The following is a 19,620-nucleotide window of genomic DNA, read 5'->3' as shown; positions in this document are numbered from 1 at the left end:
TTTTAAAATTAATTAGCTCAAATTGCATTAACGGTGTTTACTAATTAGAGGCTGTCAGATGTGTCCTAACTTCACTCTGAGGAGAGTTACTAATCTGACAATAGGATTGCGATGAATGTGGCTGGAGAGAGCGAGAGAGAATTTCAGGAAGAGGTCACCTCTCTGATTGACTCTGAATATCCCAGAGGGTTTCATCATTCTCCCTCAGCCTTGCCCTGTCTGCTAGAACTACGCATTTTGTATTTGTCAAGGAGTGCAGATCTTCGAGCTGGCAGATTTAAACATTAGGAAGGGTTTTTCTTGGGGGGGGGGGGGGGGGGGATGGAATTACTGATATAATCTGCCCTCACTGTTAATTTCAAGGGAGTGTAAAATCTGATAGGGAATAAAATGGGCTTCACTCTGAACTCACCCAATTCCCACATGTTCAACGATTGCACCTCGGCCCAATTTCAGGGAAGGAACCCCAGAGCTCGAGTTTGGGTGGATGAAGACCAGGCCTTTCATTCTCGATCGTGGAAAAGGAACCCGTTCAAAATTAATGCACTGATTCGCAATGCACGGAGAGTATTTGGAATGATTAGAGAGCAGCCCGTAGCACAGTCCCTCAAACATATCTTCCCTAATTTAGCCTCACCTCAAAAGTTTGGTTTCAACATTGAAGAAAAGGAGGGACCTGAAATTTGGGCTCCCTGGCACATTTGACATTTCAGTATCAAATGGGAGTTCCAATCCATCCCAAAGGAAACCCTCCTCTTGTCTCAGACTCCGAGGATCTTCCGTGAAGTGGATTTAGTCTAAGTTTAATCCAGTTCCAAGTGTGCGTCGACTCACAGGTAAAACTGTTTGACCCGAAGCCAATTGAAATCAAACTGCTAATTCCACTTAGTTTAGATAAAGACATCTAATTTTGAATTGGAAATGTTATTGTGGCACAGTTTAAGTCAGGCTCTTATGCATGTTCGACCTCGAAGAGTCCGCTACTCTGTCACTGAAATGAGGGAGAGCTGCCATCAGGATTAAATGAGTTTCAAATAAAGACCCCTCCACATCCCCACCAGTCCCAGTCTGGGAAAGTGTATCTCAATGTGGAATCCAGAATTACACACAATACTCTACTTGTGGGCTAACCAATATTTTATACAGTTCCAGCATAACCTCCCTGCTCTTAAATTCTATGCCTCGGCTAATAAAGGCAAGTATGCCTCTTAACCATTGTATCCACCTGCTCTGCTACCTTAAGAGACCGGGGGAGGGATTCTCCAATCCCGCAGCAGAGTGTCCACGCCGTCGCGTTTTATGACGGCGTGAACGGGTCGGTCCCACGTCTAATTCTGGCCCTTATAGGGGGCCAGCACAGCGCTGGAATGATTCGTGCCACTCCAGATCCCAGCGCAAACTGGGCGCCGCGGGATCCGCGCATGCGCAGCTGCGCCAACGAGGACATGCACAGTGGTGCCGGCGCCAACGCGCGCATGCGCAGTGGCCTCCTTCAATGCGCCGACCCCGACGCAACATGGCGCAGGGCTGCAGGGGCCGGCGCGTAGGAAAGGAGGCCCCCAGCCACAGGGGCCGGCCCGCCGATCGGTAGGTCCCGATCATGGGCCGGGCCACATCGTAGGCCCCCCCCCCTGGGGTCGGACTCCCGCTCCCCCCCACAGGCCGCCACCCCCCCCCCCACCGCGCCCAGAGGCCGACCACCACCGCGCCCCCCCCCCCCCCCCAACAGGCCGACGACCACCACCCCCCATGCCACCAACAGGCCGCCACCCGACCTTTACACGGCGAGGTCCCGCTGGCCCAGAGCAGGTTAGAACGCCGCTGGTGGGACTCGGCTCTTTTCGGATGGCCGCTCGGCCCATCCGGGCCGGAGAATCGGCCGGCCAGCCGTGCAGAGCGGCCCGCGACCAGCAGCACGCCAACCACACCGGCGCCAATGGCGGAGAATCGCGTGCCGGCGTCTGGGCGGCATGACCCGTTCACGGGGATTCTCCGGCCCAGCGCAGGGCTGGGAGAATCCGGCCCCAGGAAACATGCACACCCATCAGGTGTGTCACTTTGAGTCACTAGGTCTCTGAGGGAACGTTGACTGACCAAGGTGCTAACCTGAAGATGTGGCATGAAATTAGAGTTCTGTCTACTGCTTTGGATGGATGTTAAAGATTCCATGACACGATTGGAGGATAAACAAGGATGTTCTGGTATCAACATTCCTTCAATCAAACCAATAATGTACAGATTATCTAGCCATTCATCCCATTGCTGTTCGTGAGATCTTTGTTACGCACAGAATAGAGCTGCACTTCACAATTTTGCAGTCAATGCATTGGAGATAATAAGATGCTATCAAAATGCAATATTTATTTCTTTTTCCTAAATAATAGCATAAGCCTAAAATCAGAGCTCAATAAAACTCCATTATCCTCGGACAGACTCCATTGCCCTTTGATCTCTGTGACCTCTTTTGACCCTGGAATCACAGGAGCAAGTGCCAACCCTTTTTGAATCACAGCAACATTTGTAAATGGAGCAACGAGGAGCTGAACCTAATTTAGATTCTTTAACTTTGTCATCTAATAAGGCAACACGGTGGCGCAATGGTTAGCACTGCTGCCTCACGGCACCGATGTCCCAGGTTCGACCCCGGCTCTGGGTCACTCTCCGCTCTCCGTGTGGAGTTCGCACATTCTCCCCATGTCTGCGGGGGTTTCGCACCCACAGCCCAAAGATGTGCTGGGTGGGTGGATTGGCTATGCTAAATTGCCCCTTAATTGGAAAAAATTAATTGGGTACTCTAAATTTTTTTTTAAAAACTTTGTCATCTAACACGATAGCTCCAAAAGGAAAATTAATATTCAAAGATCAAAGGCAGAATTTGGACAAAGCTAGCATTTTAATAACTCAGCATATCCAAAGTATTTTATAACCAGTGGATTATTTTAAGAGTCCTTGAAGCCAGTTCTAATTTTGCTCTCACTTCTGCACAAGCGTGCAGCGCAAGATCCCACAAGTGGCACACTAGGTAAATGGCCGTCAAATTGCTTTTGGCAGCCCTGGATTGGGAAGAATTTTACTGCTCTTTTTCAAATAGTCATTGGATCTTTTACATCGACCTAAGAAGGCAGACCAGGCCTTAATTTCACACCACAAGAATGTATCCTCTGTCGGAATAACCCACTCACACATGGAGAACAGTCACTTAGGTGAGATGGACAGCTCACAGCTATGAATCCATTCAGCAATATGAGTGGCCTTAAAAAAAACTGGCTCTAATGCTGTGTTTTGCACAGGAAGTGATGTCAGGTGCTATTAGTGGGTCACAGCTGTGAAGATTTAATTAGTAGGATTGCTACACTTAATTGAAAACCAATTAGAAGATGATGGATTTTGATTAGCAATTTAAATTTTTTTAATATATAATTTGTATTAACCAGTTTCAGGCAGATGTGGAGAGTGCTGAGTGTGTCAGTGAGGTAGTGTGGAATTACATTTTAATATAACTTGTACTGAGCCACTGGCTCTTATTATTTGACACTCCATCTGTTAAAAGGAACAAAGTACATTGAACCCAAGCTTTGAGAATCGTTCGCTGTGTCTCCCTGGTGGTCCTATAAACAAACAATGTGGAGCAACATCTATATTAACAATGGAAGGATATTGAGGAAGAGGTAAACAGGTTTATCCTTCAATCCCTCTCCCTGCATCCCAAATCATTTCTCCCTCCAGAAATATAGCTAAAGTTGTTTCTTTTAAAATGGATTTAATTTAACTGCGGAGTCGGCACGTTCTCCCAGTGTCTGCGTGGGTTTCCTCCGGGTGCTCCGGTTTCCTCCCGCAAGTCCCGAAAGACGTGCTTGTTAGGTCAATTGGACATTCTGAATTCTCCCTCCGTGTACCCGAACAGGTGCCGGAATGTGGCGACTAGGGTCTTTTCACAGTAACTTCATTGTAGTGTTACTGTAAGCCTACTTGTGACAATAATAAAGATTATTATTCTTAATTTGGATTCAGGAAGGCAATTCCCAACGTTGACCCTGACGGTTAGGGAATTGGCTCACTTTTCCATACACCCATTCATACTGCACGCTAAAATATCCTTGATTCTGAGCAACTTATTTCACATAGAGTTTACAGTGCAGAAGGAGGCCATTCGGCCCATCGAGTCTGCTCCGGCTCTTGGAAAGAGCACCCTACCCAAGCCCACACCTCCACCCTATCCCCATAATCCAGTAACCCCACGCAACACTAAGGGCAATTTTGGACACTCAGGGCAATTTAGAAAGGCCAATCCACCTAACCTGCACATCTTTGGACTGTGGGAGGAAACCGGAGCACCCGGAGGAAACCCACGCACACACGGGGAGAACGTGCAGACTGTGCAGACAGTGACCCAAGCCGGGAATCGAACCTAGGACCCTGGAAGCAACTGTGCTAACCACTATGCTACCATGCTGCCCTCAATGTAGCAGGCAGTTGGTGCACAGCAAGATGCCACAAACAGCAAAGTGGCAATAATTGGACAATCCATTTTGGTGAAGTTGGGGCGAGGGATTAATATTGCTCAGGAGCCCAGGCATCTCAATTCCTCTTTGAGTGTGGAAGTTCTCTCTGCTTGTCCTCCTCCTCCTCACAAGTTAGTCGTGGAAGAGGATGGCCATTCTGCCCATCCTAATTCGCCTGTCCTATCCAGATTGACATTTCGGTTCTTCCCATTGAAACATCCAAATTCTATATCTACAGATTCAGAGGTTTTCCTCCCACACTTTTCCTCAAGGGCTATTCTGAGTGTAGACCATGAAGTAAGGAAAAGCTTCCTGATGTCATTCTGAGATTTACATTTCACTAGTCTGAATCTGTTATGCTTTGTTCTATGCCCACTGTTTAATTTAATGTCGCAGTAAACTATTTCCAAATCATTTATTCTCCTGTTGACCCCGGCTCTATTAGGCCGGGATCTATTAGACCTTGTGGGCAGAAAGAGCCCAACTTCTCTTGTTGTTTGTCACGGCCCACACACTGGAATCAGACATGTGGGTCTGCTCCATCTACAGTGTCCTGAAGACCAGATCGGACTTTGTATTCAAGATGGGATCTGAGCAGATCATTTGTTTGATTATGACGTCTTCTGGTTTGTAGACTATTGTTGGTATTGTTATGGGCCAAGGTTTAGAGAACCCCAAAGTGTAGCATGGAGTTCACCTGACCCACAACTTTTAATAGATTGTGGTATGGGGAGCACACAGCCCACTCTGCAGGTGTGGTACAGCAGAAATGGAAAAGTATTTTTTTAAGCAAAACAATGTTTATTCTATGAACTCAAGTTAACCTTTTTAAAACATACAGTGAATATCTTAGCAACCATCAATTCAAATACAACCCCCAAAGAATACAACACTAAGTAATCCTTGATAACTTCCCAAACAACATCCAGCAGACAAAAGAAACACCTTTTAACAGAAGCACATTAGGTTTACATTCACTACTGAGAACATTTATAATTCTGAATTCACCAAATGATCAAGAGATAGTCTTTTAATGGCAGAGAGATCAACAGTACACCTGCTCTGTCTGGCTTCAGCTCCAACACTGAAAACAAAACTAAAACACACCCTGCAGCAAACAGCCTAAAACAAAAGTGAAAAGCTGACAGACAGCCCAGCTCCACCCACACTCTGACATCACTGCAGTAATATGAGCAGCGAAACATTTCTTAAAGCGACATTGACATGACAGTATGATACAGTTCCACATTGTTTCGCCTTTGTCGATTGCTTTCCTGCATTGGGTGATTAGGGTTGAATCTATTTTTATATTCATTCAATGGGTGTGGGCTTCCCTGGCTAGGCCAGCATTCATTCTCCATTTTTAATTATCCTTAAGAAGGTGGTACTGAGCTGTCTTCTTTAACCGCTGCACTGGTATGTACACCCACAGTGCTGTTCGAGAGGGGGGTTCCAGGATTTTGACCCAGCGACAGTGAAGGAACGGTGATATATATCCAAGTCAGGATGGTGAGTGGCTTGAAGGCGAACTCCCAGGTGGTGGCGTTTCCATGTGTCAGTTGCCCTTGTCCTTTTAGATGGTAGTGCTTGTGGGTTGGAAAGTTGTAGCCTAAGGAGCCTTGGTGAGTTCCTGCAATGCATCTTGTAGATGGTACACAGACTGCTACTGTGCATTGGTGGTGGGACAAGTGAATGCTTGTGGGTGGGGTGCCTATCAAGTGGGCTGCATTGTCCAGAATAGTGTTGAGCTTTTTGAGTGTTATTGGAACTGCACTCATCCAGGCAAGTGGAGATTATTCCATCTCTCCTGTGTCTTGTGGACAAGAATAGGGGGTGGGGTCAGGAGGTGACTTACTCACCACAGGATTCCTAGCCTCTGACCTGCGCTTGGAGCCACAGTGTTTATATAGCTAGTCCAGTTCAGTTTCTGCTCAATAGTAACCCCCAGGATGTCGATGGTGGGGGATTGCCATTGAATGTCATGGGGTGATTGTTTGATTCTCTCTTGTTGGAGATGGCACTTAAATGTTACTTGTCACTTGTCTGCCCAAGCATGGACTTTGTCCAAGTCTTACTGCAAGTGGGCATGGACTGCTTCAGTGTCTGAGGAGTTGCAAAGGGTGCTGAACATTGGGCAATCAGAACAGCCCCACTTCTGTTCTTATGCTGGCAGGAAGGTCATTGATGAAACAGCTGAAGATGATTGGGCCGAGGACACTACCCTGAGGAACTCCTGCAGTGATGTCCCGGGACTGAGATTACTGACCTCCATTAACACACCAAAGCGCATTTCAACTCCCCCTTATTCAAGTTGAAGCCGTTCAGGGAGAATGTGCGCATTGAATGTTTTCTCCCAAATGAAGCACTTTGCATTTTGCTGTATTGAATTTCACCTGTGCATTGTCAGCTCAAATATATTTTATCCAACCCCGTTGTGGAATCACTATGTCGCCCCCAGTTAGTTACACTGCCTGCCCCAGATTGGAAGCATTTATTCACTTTACATTGGATTTGTGAATCTAAGTCTTTGTTGTAAAGGTCTCAAATATTCGTTGCATCCAAAAAGCAACTCGCTGCGGTGCAGGGTGGCCGATAAAAGCCGGCGACACCACTCATGGGACCTACCCAGCTCCCAACGCCTCGCGAGATCTAACGCGATCTTGCGAGCTGGTGCGATGTAAATCCTGCCCGCAATGGGATTTTTAGCAAGTCTGCATATTACAGTAAGACAGCTAGTCTCGCTGTAATATGTAGATTCCTGAGGTACCCGAGCTGTTGGGATCTATCCCCTTCGCATCAGAGACCTTGGGCAAACGCCATTCAGCCCTGATCCCCACAAATGGGGACCAGACGGAACAGCACTTGTGGGGTCTCCCAGGGGATCGGAGGTCCCCAGGTGCATGCCCATTGGGCAGGGTGGGTACCCTGGCACTGCTGGCACCACCAAGGCACCCTGGCAGTGCCATCTGGGTGCCAGCCTGGCACTGCCAAGGTGTCCAAGTGGCACTGCCAGCTGGCAGGGGCAGTGCCAGGTTAGTACTGTCAAGGTGCCAAGCTGGCATTTTTTGTATGCTGGTAATTGGGCCTGGGGTGCCCTACATGGGTGATGGGGGGTGTGGGAGGCTTGGGGGGGGGGAATCGAGGATTGTGACACCATTTGAAAATGGCATCCCGATCGCTCGCTACACTGAGTTCCAGCGAGCGGACCTCTTTGCTGTAGAAAATGGGACAACGTGCGGCCTTGCCGTGCATCCCTGCTGAGGCCCCTTATTTAACGGGAGTGGTGTTTTATAGCCATGTGTTTCTCAGCACGGCGAGAAGCAGGGAACACGCGGCTAAATGCGTTGGCTACGGGACTTTGTTCCCATTTATTTGAATCACGCCGATTGCCACAAATCCTGAGGGCTTTAAGTTTAAGGTCCTTTTGATGTGAAACTATATCAAGAAAAACATTTTTGAAATCTGGCCACAGAGCACCCCCACCATGTTCATGGGTTGTCACTTTCTCCAAGGAATGAAGGACAGCAGCAGGGATGCATCTTCCTGTCTGAAACTGTTGCGTACACTGTTACCGTTGAACAGCACGGTAGCACAGTGGTTAGCACAATTGCTTCACAGCTCCAGGGTCCCAGGTTCGATTCCCGGCTTGGGTCACTGTCTGTGCGGAGTCTGCACGTCCTCCCCGTGTGTGCGTGGGTTTCCTCCGGGTGCTCCGGTTTCCTGGTAGATTGGCCATGATAAATTGTCCTTGGTGTCCAAAATTGCCCTTCGTGTTGGGTGGGGTTACTGGGTTATGGGGATAGGGTGGAGGTGTGGGCTTGGGTGGGGTGCTCTTTCAAAGAGCCGGTGCACTTTATTCACTTTACATTGGGTTTGTGAATCTAAGTCTTTGTTGTAAAGGTCTCAAATATTCGCTGCATCCAAAAAGCAACTCGCTGCTGTGCAGGGTGGCCGATAAAAGCCGGCGACACCGCTCATGGGACCTACCCAGCTCCCAACGCCTCGCGAGATCTAACACGATCTCGCGAGCTGGTGCGATGTAAATCCTCCTGCACTGTAAATTCTATGATTCCAGTTAACTTTGGAAAACCAACCCAATTATTTTAACATCACATCTGTGGTCAAAGATTTTTTTTTAGAAGAGTACCCAATTATTTTTTTTCCAATAAAGGAGCAATTTAATGTGTCCAATTTACCTAATGAGCAGATCTTTGGGTTGTGGGGGTGAGACCCACGCAGACATGGGGAAAATGTGCAAACTCCACACGGACAGTGACCCGGGGCCGGCTGTGGTCAAAGTTCAGGGGCACGATTCTCCACTCCCACGCTGGCTGGGAGAATCGCCTGGGCCGCCAAAATTTCCTGGGACGCCGGTCCGACGCCCTCCCGCGATTCTCCCAAGCGGCGGGAACAGGCCGGTCGAGTTTCGCGGGCCGCAGGCCGCAGAATCGCCGGAGACACCCAAAATGGCGATTCTCCGGCACCCCCGCGATTCTGAGGCCCGGATGGGCCGAGCGGCCAGGCCAAAACGGCGGGTTCCCCCCGGCACCGTCCACACCTGGTCGCTGCAGTCGTGGGCGGTGCGTGAACGCTGGGGGGTGCGGCCTGTGGGGGGGGCGAGGGGGGATCCTGCACCGGGCTTCACCTGCAATGTGGGGTGGCCCGCGATCGGTGCCCACCGATCGTCGGGCCGTCCTCTCTGAAGGAGGACGTCCTTCCTTCCGCCGCCCCGCAAGAACCGTCCCCCATCTTCTTGCGGGGATTTGGACAGGACGACAACCGCGCATGTGCGGATGACGTACGTTATACGGCGCCGGCCGCGTCATCTATGCGCCGCCGCTTTTACGCAGGCGACAAGGCCTGGCGCGGGTAGATGACGCGGCCCCGATACTGGCCCATTGTCAGGGCCTGAATCGGTCGGGACCAGGGCCGTTCCGCGCCGTCGTGAACCCCGACGGCGTTCACGACGGCGCGGCCACTTCAGCGTGGGAGTGGAGAATCGCGCCCTAAGTGTAAGGCCGAGCAACTGTTTCCTCAACGTGCCCTTCCCTCAACGTGCCCTTCCCCTCTGCCACCTTGTTTCGGCCATCCTCTCCCGCTAACTCCTGTGCTGTTGACAGAGTCGCAAGTTGGTAAAGGGCCGAAGGAGGACAATCGGTTACGCAATTCGCCCCACTCCGCTCACTCCTTCCCCGTAGCCCTGTGAATGTTTTCCCCCTCACGGGTTCATCCAATTCCCCTGAGTCTGCTTCCGCTGTCCTTACACCAACACATTCCCGAGGACAACAGCTCGTGTCAGTCTCCCTGTGGTTGCCTCTGTTTCATCAGCAATCGCTTTCAGCCTGTTGTGCTCTGGTAACCAACCGATCCTTGTCCCGCTGGAATCAGTTTCAGCTTCTCATCTGGCTCTTGTCAAACATTTCCTGATTTTGAAAAAAAGCTCGATTAAATGTGTCTGGCCTTTTCTCTGATTGCAGGTGCCTGTGTCCGTGGCGATGATGAGTCCACAGGTGATCACCCCGCAACAGATGCAGCAGATTCTATCTCCACCGCAGCTGCAGGCGTTACTGCAGCAGCAGCAGGCAGTCATGTTACAGCAGGTAAGCTGCCAGGCCGCATTACCCAGGGGAGAGTTACAGAGCCAACCCCTCTCTGACGAGCACTGCGTCATTGCTCAGTCAGCAGCTTTGCATTCGCACTTTGGCACAATCAGTCATTGTCACAGCAGGGCTCCTATGGTTGATAACTGCTTCACCAGGCTGTTAACATCTCAGCTACTGGCTCTCAGTGGCATTCACATCGCTGGCATACGAATCACGATCACTCCTTCCTCAAGAGCGGGTTCAATCCCCAATGTAAGAGTGAACCAATCCGCTACGATTGCGGTTCTGGAGTAGCCTTTCCTTCACAGATTTCACTGGGACCAACCCTGGGGAATTAGTAGGTTTGTTCTCAAGCTTACCACTGTCTACGTAAAACATAATCTTCGGAAATACACAACCTCTTTCGCCCTCCATTCCCCCCCCCCTCCCCCCAACCCCCCACCCTCACCCCCCGACCCCCGGCAGGACACACAACCCCTCTCCATGCCCCCCTGCCCTCCTCCAGCCTCCCCTCCACCGCGTTCGAATAGCTAACTGCAGTGATAGCCCACATTTGTATCAGAGAGCTCGGTGCTGCTCTGTCCCATTAACCAGGAGGTTACAGGTTTATATTCAGTCAGTGCAGTGTTACCGTAACTCGCATCCAGTGTGGTGGGGGTACAGCGGTCAGTGTGGTGGGGGTACAGCGGTCAGTGTGGTGGGGGTACAGCGGTCAGTGTGGTGGGGGTACAGTGGTCAGTGTGGTAGGGGTACAGCGGTCAGTATGGTGGGGGTACAGCGGTCAGTGTGGTGGGGGTACAGCGGTCAGTGTGGTGGGGGTACAGCGGTCAGTGTGATGGGGGTACAGCAGTCAGTGTGGTGGGGGTACAGCGGTCAGTGTGGTGGGGGTACAGTGGTCAGTGTGGAAGGGGTACAGCGGTCAGTGTGGTGGGGGTACAGCGGTCAGTGTAGTGGGGGTACAGCGGTCAGTGTGGTGGGGGTACAGCGGTCAGTGTGGTGGGGGTACAGTGGTCAGTGTGGTGGGGGTACAGCGGTCAGTGAGTTGGGGGTACAGCGGTCAGTGTGGTGGGGGTACAGCGGTCAGTGTGGTGGGGGTACAGCGGTCAGTGTGGTGGGGGTACAGCGGTCAGCGTGGTGGGGGTACAGCGGTCAGTGTGGTGGGGGTGCAGCGGTCAGTGTGGTGGGGGTACAGCGGTCAGTGTGGTGGGGGTACAGTGGTCAGAGTAGTGGGGATACAGCGGTCAGTGTGGTGGGGGTACAGCGGTCAGTGTGGTGGGGGTACAGTGGTCAGTGTGGTAGGGGTACAGCGGTCAGAATGGTGGGGGTACAGCGGTCAGTGTGGTGGGGGTACAGCGGTCAGTGTGGTGGGGGTACAGCGGTCAGTGTGATGGGGGTACAGCAGTCAGTGTGGTGGGGGTACAGCGGTCAGTGTGGTGGGGGTACAGTGGTCAGTGTGGAAGGGGTACAGCGGTCAGTGTGGTGGGGGTACAGCGGTCAGTGTAGTGTGGGTACAGCGGTCAGTGTGGTGGGGGTACAGCGGTCAGTGTGGTGGGGGTACAGTGGTCAGTGTGGTGGGGGTACAGCGGTCAGTGTGGTGGGGGTACAGCGGTCAGTGTGATGGGGGTACAGCGGTCAGTGTGGTGGGGGTACAGCGGTCAGTGTGGTGGGGGTACAGCGGTCAGCGTGGTGGGGGTACAGCGGTCAGTGTGGTGGGGGTGCAGCGGTCAGTGTGGTGGGGGTACAGCGGTCAGTGTGGTGGGGGTACAGTGGTCAGAGTAGTGGGGATACAGCGGTCAGTGTGGTGGGGGTACAGCGGTCAGTGTGGTGGGGGTACAGCGGTCAGTGTGGTGGGGGTACAGCGGTCAGTGTGGTGGGGGTACAGCGGTCAGTGTGGTGGGGGTACAGCGGTCAGTGTGGTGGGGTACAGCGGTCAGTGTGGTGGGGGTACAGCGGTCAGTGTGGTGGGGGTACAGCGGTCAGCGTGGTGGGGGTACAGCGGTCAGCGTGGTGGGGGTGCAGCGGTCAGTGTGGTGGGGGTGCAGCGGTCAGTGTGGTGGGGGTACAGCGGTCAGAGTAGTGGGTATACAGCGGTCAGTGTGGTGGGGGTACAGCGGTCAGTGTGGTGGGGGTACAGCGGTCAGTGTGGTGGGGGTACAGTGGTCAGTGTGGTGGGGGTACAGTGGTCAGTGTGGTGGAGGTACAGTGGTCAGTGTGGTGGGGGTACAGCGGTCAGCGTGGTGGGGGTACAGCGGTCAGTGTGGTGGGGGTACAGCGGTCAGTGTGGTGGGGGTACAGCGGTCAGTGTGGTGGGGGTACAGCGGTCAGTGTGGTGGGGGTACAGTGGTCAGTGTGGTGGGGGTACAGCGGTCAGTGTGGTGGGGGTACAGCGGTCAGTGTAGTGGGGGTACAGCGGTCAGTGTGGTGGGGGTACAGCGGTCAGTGTGGTGGGGGTACAGCGGTCAGCGTGGTGGGGGTACAGCGGTCAGTGTGGTGGGGGTGCAGCGGTCAGTGTGGTGGGGGTACAGCAGTCAGTGTGGTGGGGGTACAGTGGTCAGAGTAGTGGGGATACAGCGGTCAGTGTGGTGGGGGTACAGCGGTCAGTGTGGTGGGGGTACAGCGGTCAGTGTGGTGGGGGTACAGCGGTCAGTGTGGTGGGGGTACAGCGGTCAGTGTGGTGGGGGTACAGCGGTCAGTGTGGTGGGGGTACAGCGGTCAGTGTGGTGGGGGTACAGCGGTCAGCGTGGTGGGGGTACAGCGGTCAGCGTGGTGGGGGTGCAGCGGTCAGTGTGGTGGGGGTACAGCGGTCAGTGTGGTGGGGGTACAGTGGTCAGAGTAGTGGGGATACAGCGGTCAGTGTGGTGGGGGTACAGCGGTCAGTGTGGTGGGGTTACAGTGGTCAGTGTGGTGGGGGTACAGTGGTCAGTGTGGTGGAGGTACAGTGGTCAGTGTGGTGGGTGTACAGCGGTCAGCGTGGTGGGGGTACAGCGGTCAGTGTGGTGGGGGTACAGCGGTCAGTGTGGTGGGGGTACAGCGGTCAGTGTGGTGGGGGTACAGCGGTCAGTGTGGTGGGGGTACAGCAGTCAGTGTGGTGGGGGTACAGCGGTCAGTGTGGTGGGGTTACAGTGGTCAGTGTGGTGGGGGTACAGTGGTCAGTGTGGTGGAGGTACAGTGGTCAGTGTGGTGGGTGTACAGCGGTCAGCGTGGTGGGGGTACAGCGGTCAGTGTGGTGGGGGTACAGCGGTCAGTGTGGTGGGGGTACAGCGGTCAGTGTGGTGGGGGTACAGCGGTCAGTGTGGTGGGGGTACAGCGGTCAGTGTGGTGGGGGTACAGTGGTCAGTGTGGTGGGGGTACAGCGGTCAGTGTGGTGGGGGTACAGCGGTCAGTGTGGTGGAGGTACAGCGGTCAGTGTGGTGGGGGTACAGCGGTCAGTGTGGTGGGGGTACAGCGGTCTGTGTGGTGGGGGTACAGTGGTCAGTGTGGTGGGGATACAGCGGTCAGTGTGGTGGTGGGGGGGGGGGCATGCCAGTCCAGACTCAGTAAGATCCTGGGTGAGTGATAGATGGTTTCTCTCCGCCCTGGAGGCTGAGGATGAGAAATGTGTCTGTCTGGAATATTTGGGCAAATTAAAATTTACAAATACACAAGAGAAGGATTCGGTGAAATAATCCCCTGGCTAAAAGCGTCAAATGAGGGGAATGGGCTGCACACACCAGATTTGTATCCCCTCAGATTGGGTGGTGATCTAAACACGTTGTTGGAAATGACCTATGGAGCTAATAGGGCAGTTAGATAGAAACTCTGATCAGAACAATCACCAACAAGGCGGCAGAACCTCCATATTCCAGCCTGGACATTGAGGGATAATTCAGGATGCACTTTCTTCACGCAAAGTGGAGCGGGAATCTGGGACTCTCTCCACCAGGAAAGCTGTTCAGGCCGGGAGGCTGAATTGAAAGTTTCAAGCTGGGCCTCAGGGTTTTCCGTCGGGTAAGGCGACTACGGGACCAGGAACCAAAGTGGGTGTGTGGAGTGATGTTCCAGATCAGCCTTGATCTCATTGAGTAGTGGGACAGGGTTCAGGGGCGGAACAGCTTCCTGTTCAGTGAGTGGGCTCCAGCCATGAGGCACAATTCAGCTTGAAGCAAGAAGAAATAATTCCAGTGGCGTTGACACACACAAGATGCCCTGTACTTGCTGTAATCAGTCCCTTTCACTTTAGATGAGGCACTGATCTAAATTAATATATTTCTCGAACCTTTCTAAACATAGCAGTCATCCCAAGCAGCATTTTACAGGTTCCTCATCTACATGTCACCAGCACACAATGATCCCACAGACCCTGTAGGATAGCACTGACAGATAATTAACTTTCCACCGAGAATTTAATTGGTGTTGTCTAACGCAGAATAGCAGTGAGGTTTGCACTGTGTGCTGGCTATTGTTCTGATATTAATTTTCTGATTGCTTCATCTGTGGGGGGGTTTTTTTTCACCCTGACTGAGATCCTTTGTATTTTCCGTCCCTGTGTGTTTTCCCTCTTCCTTCTCTTAACAGCTTCAAGAGTATTACAAGAAGCAACAGGAACAGTTACACCTTCAGCTGCTCACTCAACAACAACAGCAGCAGCAACAGCAACAACAGCAACAACAGGCCATCAAACAGTCGAAAGAGGTATGTTGATCTGGAGGCATCGGGTGGGAAACTATCGTTTGAAAAAAAGCCCTCCTTGCTCCCCTGACATTGAAAACAAGACATCTTATTCATCGAGTATGTCAGCCAAGCGACAGTCCTGAATGTGAGAGACTAGGCAGTGAACATTGGATGGCTGTTTGACTGTAGAAGCATCACAATCCAGTTCCCAGCCAACATCCAGTTGCATGAACACATGCATACACACACACACTCATATGCATACATACAGATATGCATGCACACACACATGTACTCACACATATGCATTCATAGATATTCACGCACACACATGCACCCACACATATACATACATACAGATATTCACGCACACGCATGCACTCACACATGCATACATACAGATATGCATGCACACACATGCACTCACACATATGCATACATACAGATATTCACACACACACATGCACTCACACATGCATACATACTGATATTCACACGCACACATGCACTCACACATGCATACATACAGATATGCACGCACGCACACATGCACTCACACATACGCATACATACAGATATGCACACACACACATGCACTCACACATGCATATATACAGATATGCACGCACACACACATGCACTCACACATGTATACACACAGATATGCACACACATACACATGCACTCACAGATATGCACACACACTCTTATGCACTCACACATATGCATACATACAGATATGCACGCACACACACATGCACTCACACATGCATACATACAGATATACATGCACATCCATGCACTCACACATATGCATACATACAGATATGCACATGCACACATGCACTCACACATATGCATACATAGATATGCACACACACTCTTATGCACTCACACATATACATACATACAAATATGCACGCACACACGCATGCACTCACACATATGCATACATATGGATATGCACGTACACACATGCACCCACACATATGCATACATATAGATATGCACGCACACACACATGCACCCACTCATATACATACAGATATGCACGTACACACACATGCGCCTACACATATACAGACATACAGATATGCACGTACACACACATGCACCCACACATATACATACATACAGATATGCATGCACACAGGCACAAATTTTACATTAAAGTGGCTGATTTTTCCTTCCTTTATCCAGGGATGTTAAAGGGAATTGTTGTTTCCCTGTTTCCTTCACTCAAATCAAACCTCACATAGCATCCCACAGCTGTAGTTCCGGACATAAGAAGGAGAGGTTTGTCACCTCTGTGTTTTGAAATAGGCGGATGAGTTCTTCAGTGGTTCGCTGCTCTCTTGACATGTTATTGCCGAGAGAGATGTGATTCTCAGGCCTCTGTTTTAATTCCATCGGCTGCTCTCAAATTTGTTGTCCCATTTCTGTCGCCTGTCTCCTGCCCTGAACCTTTCTCTTTCCCCAGTCCTCCTTATCCTTCCTCTGGTTGTGCTCTCATTTCACACTGAATTCATTTGGAAGTGTTCGGGCGGAGGAAGAGTATGGGGAGGAGGAGGGGGAAGGGGGGTGGCATTCCTGGAGAAATGGGATCTGGTTGAAATCTGGCTTGAGCATCTGGAAGACGCTGGCAGGACTCTCTCCATAGTTGTGGGCTGGAGATTTCATAGAATTTACAGTGCAGAAGGAGGCCATTCGGTCCATCGAGTCTGCACCGGCTCTTGGAAAGAGCACCCAACCCAAGCCCACACCTCCACCCTATCCCCATAACCCAGTAACCCCACCTAACACTAAGGGCAATTTTGGACACTAAGGGCAATTCAGCATGGCCAATCCACCTAACCTGCACATCTTTGGACTGTGGGAGGAAACCGGAGCACCCGGAGGAAACCCACGCACACATGGGGAGAACATGCAGACTCCGCACAGACAGTGACCCAAGCCGGGAATCGATCCTGGGACCCTGGAGCTATGAAGCAATTGTGCTAACCACTAGGCTACCTTTTGTCTAAAAGGTTGGACAAAAATGTAGAAAGACTTGCAGCAGAAAAGTTGCCGATGCAACCGTAATTATTATTACTATTAAAGATCATGCTGGCCGCAATAAGGTTATCCCGTCTAATCCCACATTATATTTCTTGGACCGTAGCCCTGCAGCTTACGGCACCTCAAGTACATGTCCAAATATTCCTTTTAAATTTTGTTGAGGATTTCTGCTCTCCCACCCTTCCAGGCAGCGGATTCCAGATCCCCAGCACCCTCTGGAGAAAGAATTATCCTCAACGCCTCACTCATCCTCCCACCAACCACTTTCAATCTGCACCTTTTGGTTATTAACCTTTCTGCTAACGGATACGTGTCCTTCCTGTCCACACACTACCTGCACCTCTCATGAACTTATTCACCCCAATTAAATCAGCCTCTATCGTTCCAAACTAAACATCTTCTCCAATTAATAAAAGCAAAATAAAGCAAAAGGGTAGCACGGTAGCATTGTGGTTAGCACAATTGCTTCACAGCTCCAGGGACCCAGGTTCGATTCCCGGCTTGGGTCACTGTCTGTGCGGAGTCTGCACGTTCTCCCCGTGTGTGCGTGGGTTTCCTCCGGGTGCTCCGGTTTCCTCCCACAGTCCAAAGATGTGCAGGGTGTGGATTGCCATGCCAAATTGCGCTTAGTGTCCAAAATTGCCCTTAGTGTTGGGTGGGGTTACTGGGTTATGGGGATAGGGTGGAGGTGTGGGCTTGGATAGGGTGCTCTCTCCAAGAGCCGGTGCAGACTCGATGGGCCGAATGTCCTCCTTTTGCACTGTAACTTCTATGATTCTATGAAAATCCTGCAGACGCTGGAAATCTGAAATAAAAACGAAGGGGGCGATTTTCCAGTCCCGTTTGCCACAGACGCAAATCCCGTTCCGGCCGCTAACTCTCACGAGAGGGCCATTAGGGGATTTGTCCAGGGGAGATCTCACTTTGAGATCTTACCCCACCCCCCCCACCGGCGATGTCATCAGGCTCACGCCCAGCAAGGGTCTGAACCAGATTACCATGCTTTTGCTTGATTTTAATATTCAAAAATGCTCCTGGGCGCACCATGTGTCCCCTCTCCCCTGCTGCCGGCAGGAATCAGTCCTGGTTTCCAAAAATGGACACCAATCATGGTGTGCAAGCCGGGAGATCATAGGTGAGTATAACCCCCAGGTGGTGAAGGACATGGTTGGCACTGCCAGGGCCGACGCATCCTGGGAATCATATTGGGGGCTTTACATTATGTGGCGGAGATGGCAATGGTATGGGGTCGTGGTGATGGTGGGGGGGGGGCAGATGCCCACATTGGTGTGGGGAAAGGCGGGTGCCTACATTGGTGGGAGGAGGATGTCTGCATTGGTGAGAGGGAGTGGAAGGAGGAATGTCTGCAATGGTGGTGGGGAATGCCTGCATTGGTGGGAGTGAGGGACGGGGGGAATGCCTGCATTGGAGGGAGTGAGGGATCGGGTGATTGCCTGCATTGATGGGAGTGAGGGACAGGGGGAATGCCTGCATTGGTGGGAGTGAGGGACGGGGGATTGCCTGCATTGGTGGGAGTGAGGGACGGGGTGAATGCCTCCATTGGTGGGAATGAGGGACGGGGGGATTGCTTGCATTGGTGGGGGTGAGGGATGGGGGGGGGGATTGCCTGCATTGGTGGGAGTGAGGGACGGGGGTTTGCATGCATTGGTGGGAGTGAGGGACGGGGGGGATTGCCTGCATTGGTGCGAGTGAGGGCCGGGGGGGATTGCCTGCATTGGTGGGAGTGAGGGACGGGGGGGATTGCCTGCATTGGTGGAAGTGAGGGACAGGGGGGATTGCCTGCATTGGTGGGAGTGAGGGACGGGGGGGAGGGGATTGCCTGCATTGGTGGGAGTGAGGGATGGGGGGGGGATTGCCTGCATTGGTGGGAGTGAGGGACGGGGGTTGCGTGCATTGGTGGGAGTGAGGGACGGGGGGGATTGCCTGCATTGGTGCGAGTGAGGGACCGGGGGGATTGCCTGCATTGGTGCGAGTGAGGGACGGGGGGGATTGCCTGCATTGGTGGTAGTGAAGGACGGGGGAATGCCTGCAATGGTGGGAGTGAGGGACGGGGGGGGATTGCCTGCATTGGTGGGATTGAGGGACGGGGGAATGCCTGCAATAGTGGGAGTGAGGGATGGGGTGAATGCCTGCCTTGGTGGGAGTGAGGGACGGGGGATTGCGTGCATTGGTGGGAGTGAGGGACGGGGGGGAGGGATTGCCTGCATTGGTGCGAGTGAGGGACATGGAGGGTGAGGGGGGGGCGGGGATTGCCCGCATTGGTGGGAGTGAGGGCCGGGGGGGGATTGCCTGCATTGGTGGTAGCGAGGGACAGGGGGAATGCCTACATTGGTGTGAGTGAGGGACGGGGGAGGATTGCCTGCATTGGTGGGAGTGAGGGACGGGGGGGATTGCCTGCATTGGTGAGGGGGAGGGGCTCTAATACCCCGATGTCTGCGATGATGGGGGGGGGGGGGTCAATTTGAGATCATGGCGCTCCAATCCCTGTGGAACTGTGCTTGCTGGCGTCTTGAGGCTCCGCCCCTCGGGAATGATGATGCAAAACAACATGCCCCGTGCTTTTTTTTTAAACAAACTGTCGCAGGGAATCTGGAAAGAAAACCGACCTGTTTCCCGCCGGTTTTCAGTCAGAAAGTGACCCGTTGCCATTTTGTGGGAAAATTCTAACCTCTAAAATGCTGGAATAGCTCAGCAAGTCTGGAAGCATTAACAGATCTTTGTGGTCGTGAGATCCATATTATCCCCATTCTCTAGGTGAGGAGGTTTCTTCTGAACCCGATTGAATT

General features: G+C 52.1%; 1 protein-coding gene across 5 annotated transcripts in view; it reads left to right on the top strand.

Moving 5' to 3' along the window:
• Positions 1–19,620, top strand: part of foxp4 (forkhead box P4) — a 620,454-nt gene that overhangs the window by 456,980 nt on the left and 143,854 nt on the right. For all 5 annotated transcript variants that reach the window (XM_072480228.1, XM_072480226.1, XM_072480225.1 and 2 more), the window contains 2 exons: positions 9,980–10,102; positions 14,660–14,776. In XM_072480228.1, the coding sequence (XP_072336329.1) occupies positions 9,980–10,102; positions 14,660–14,776 (240 nt within the window). The remainder of the gene's footprint in view (positions 1–9,979; positions 10,103–14,659; positions 14,777–19,620) is intronic.

Source organism: Scyliorhinus torazame, chromosome 17 (assembly GCF_047496885.1).
Source record: "Scyliorhinus torazame isolate Kashiwa2021f chromosome 17, sScyTor2.1, whole genome shotgun sequence".
Lineage (NCBI taxonomy): Eukaryota > Metazoa > Chordata > Chondrichthyes > Carcharhiniformes > Scyliorhinidae > Scyliorhinus > Scyliorhinus torazame.
The sequence above is the reverse complement of the archived record's forward strand: the minus strand, read 5'-3'. Positions and strand labels throughout refer to the sequence as shown.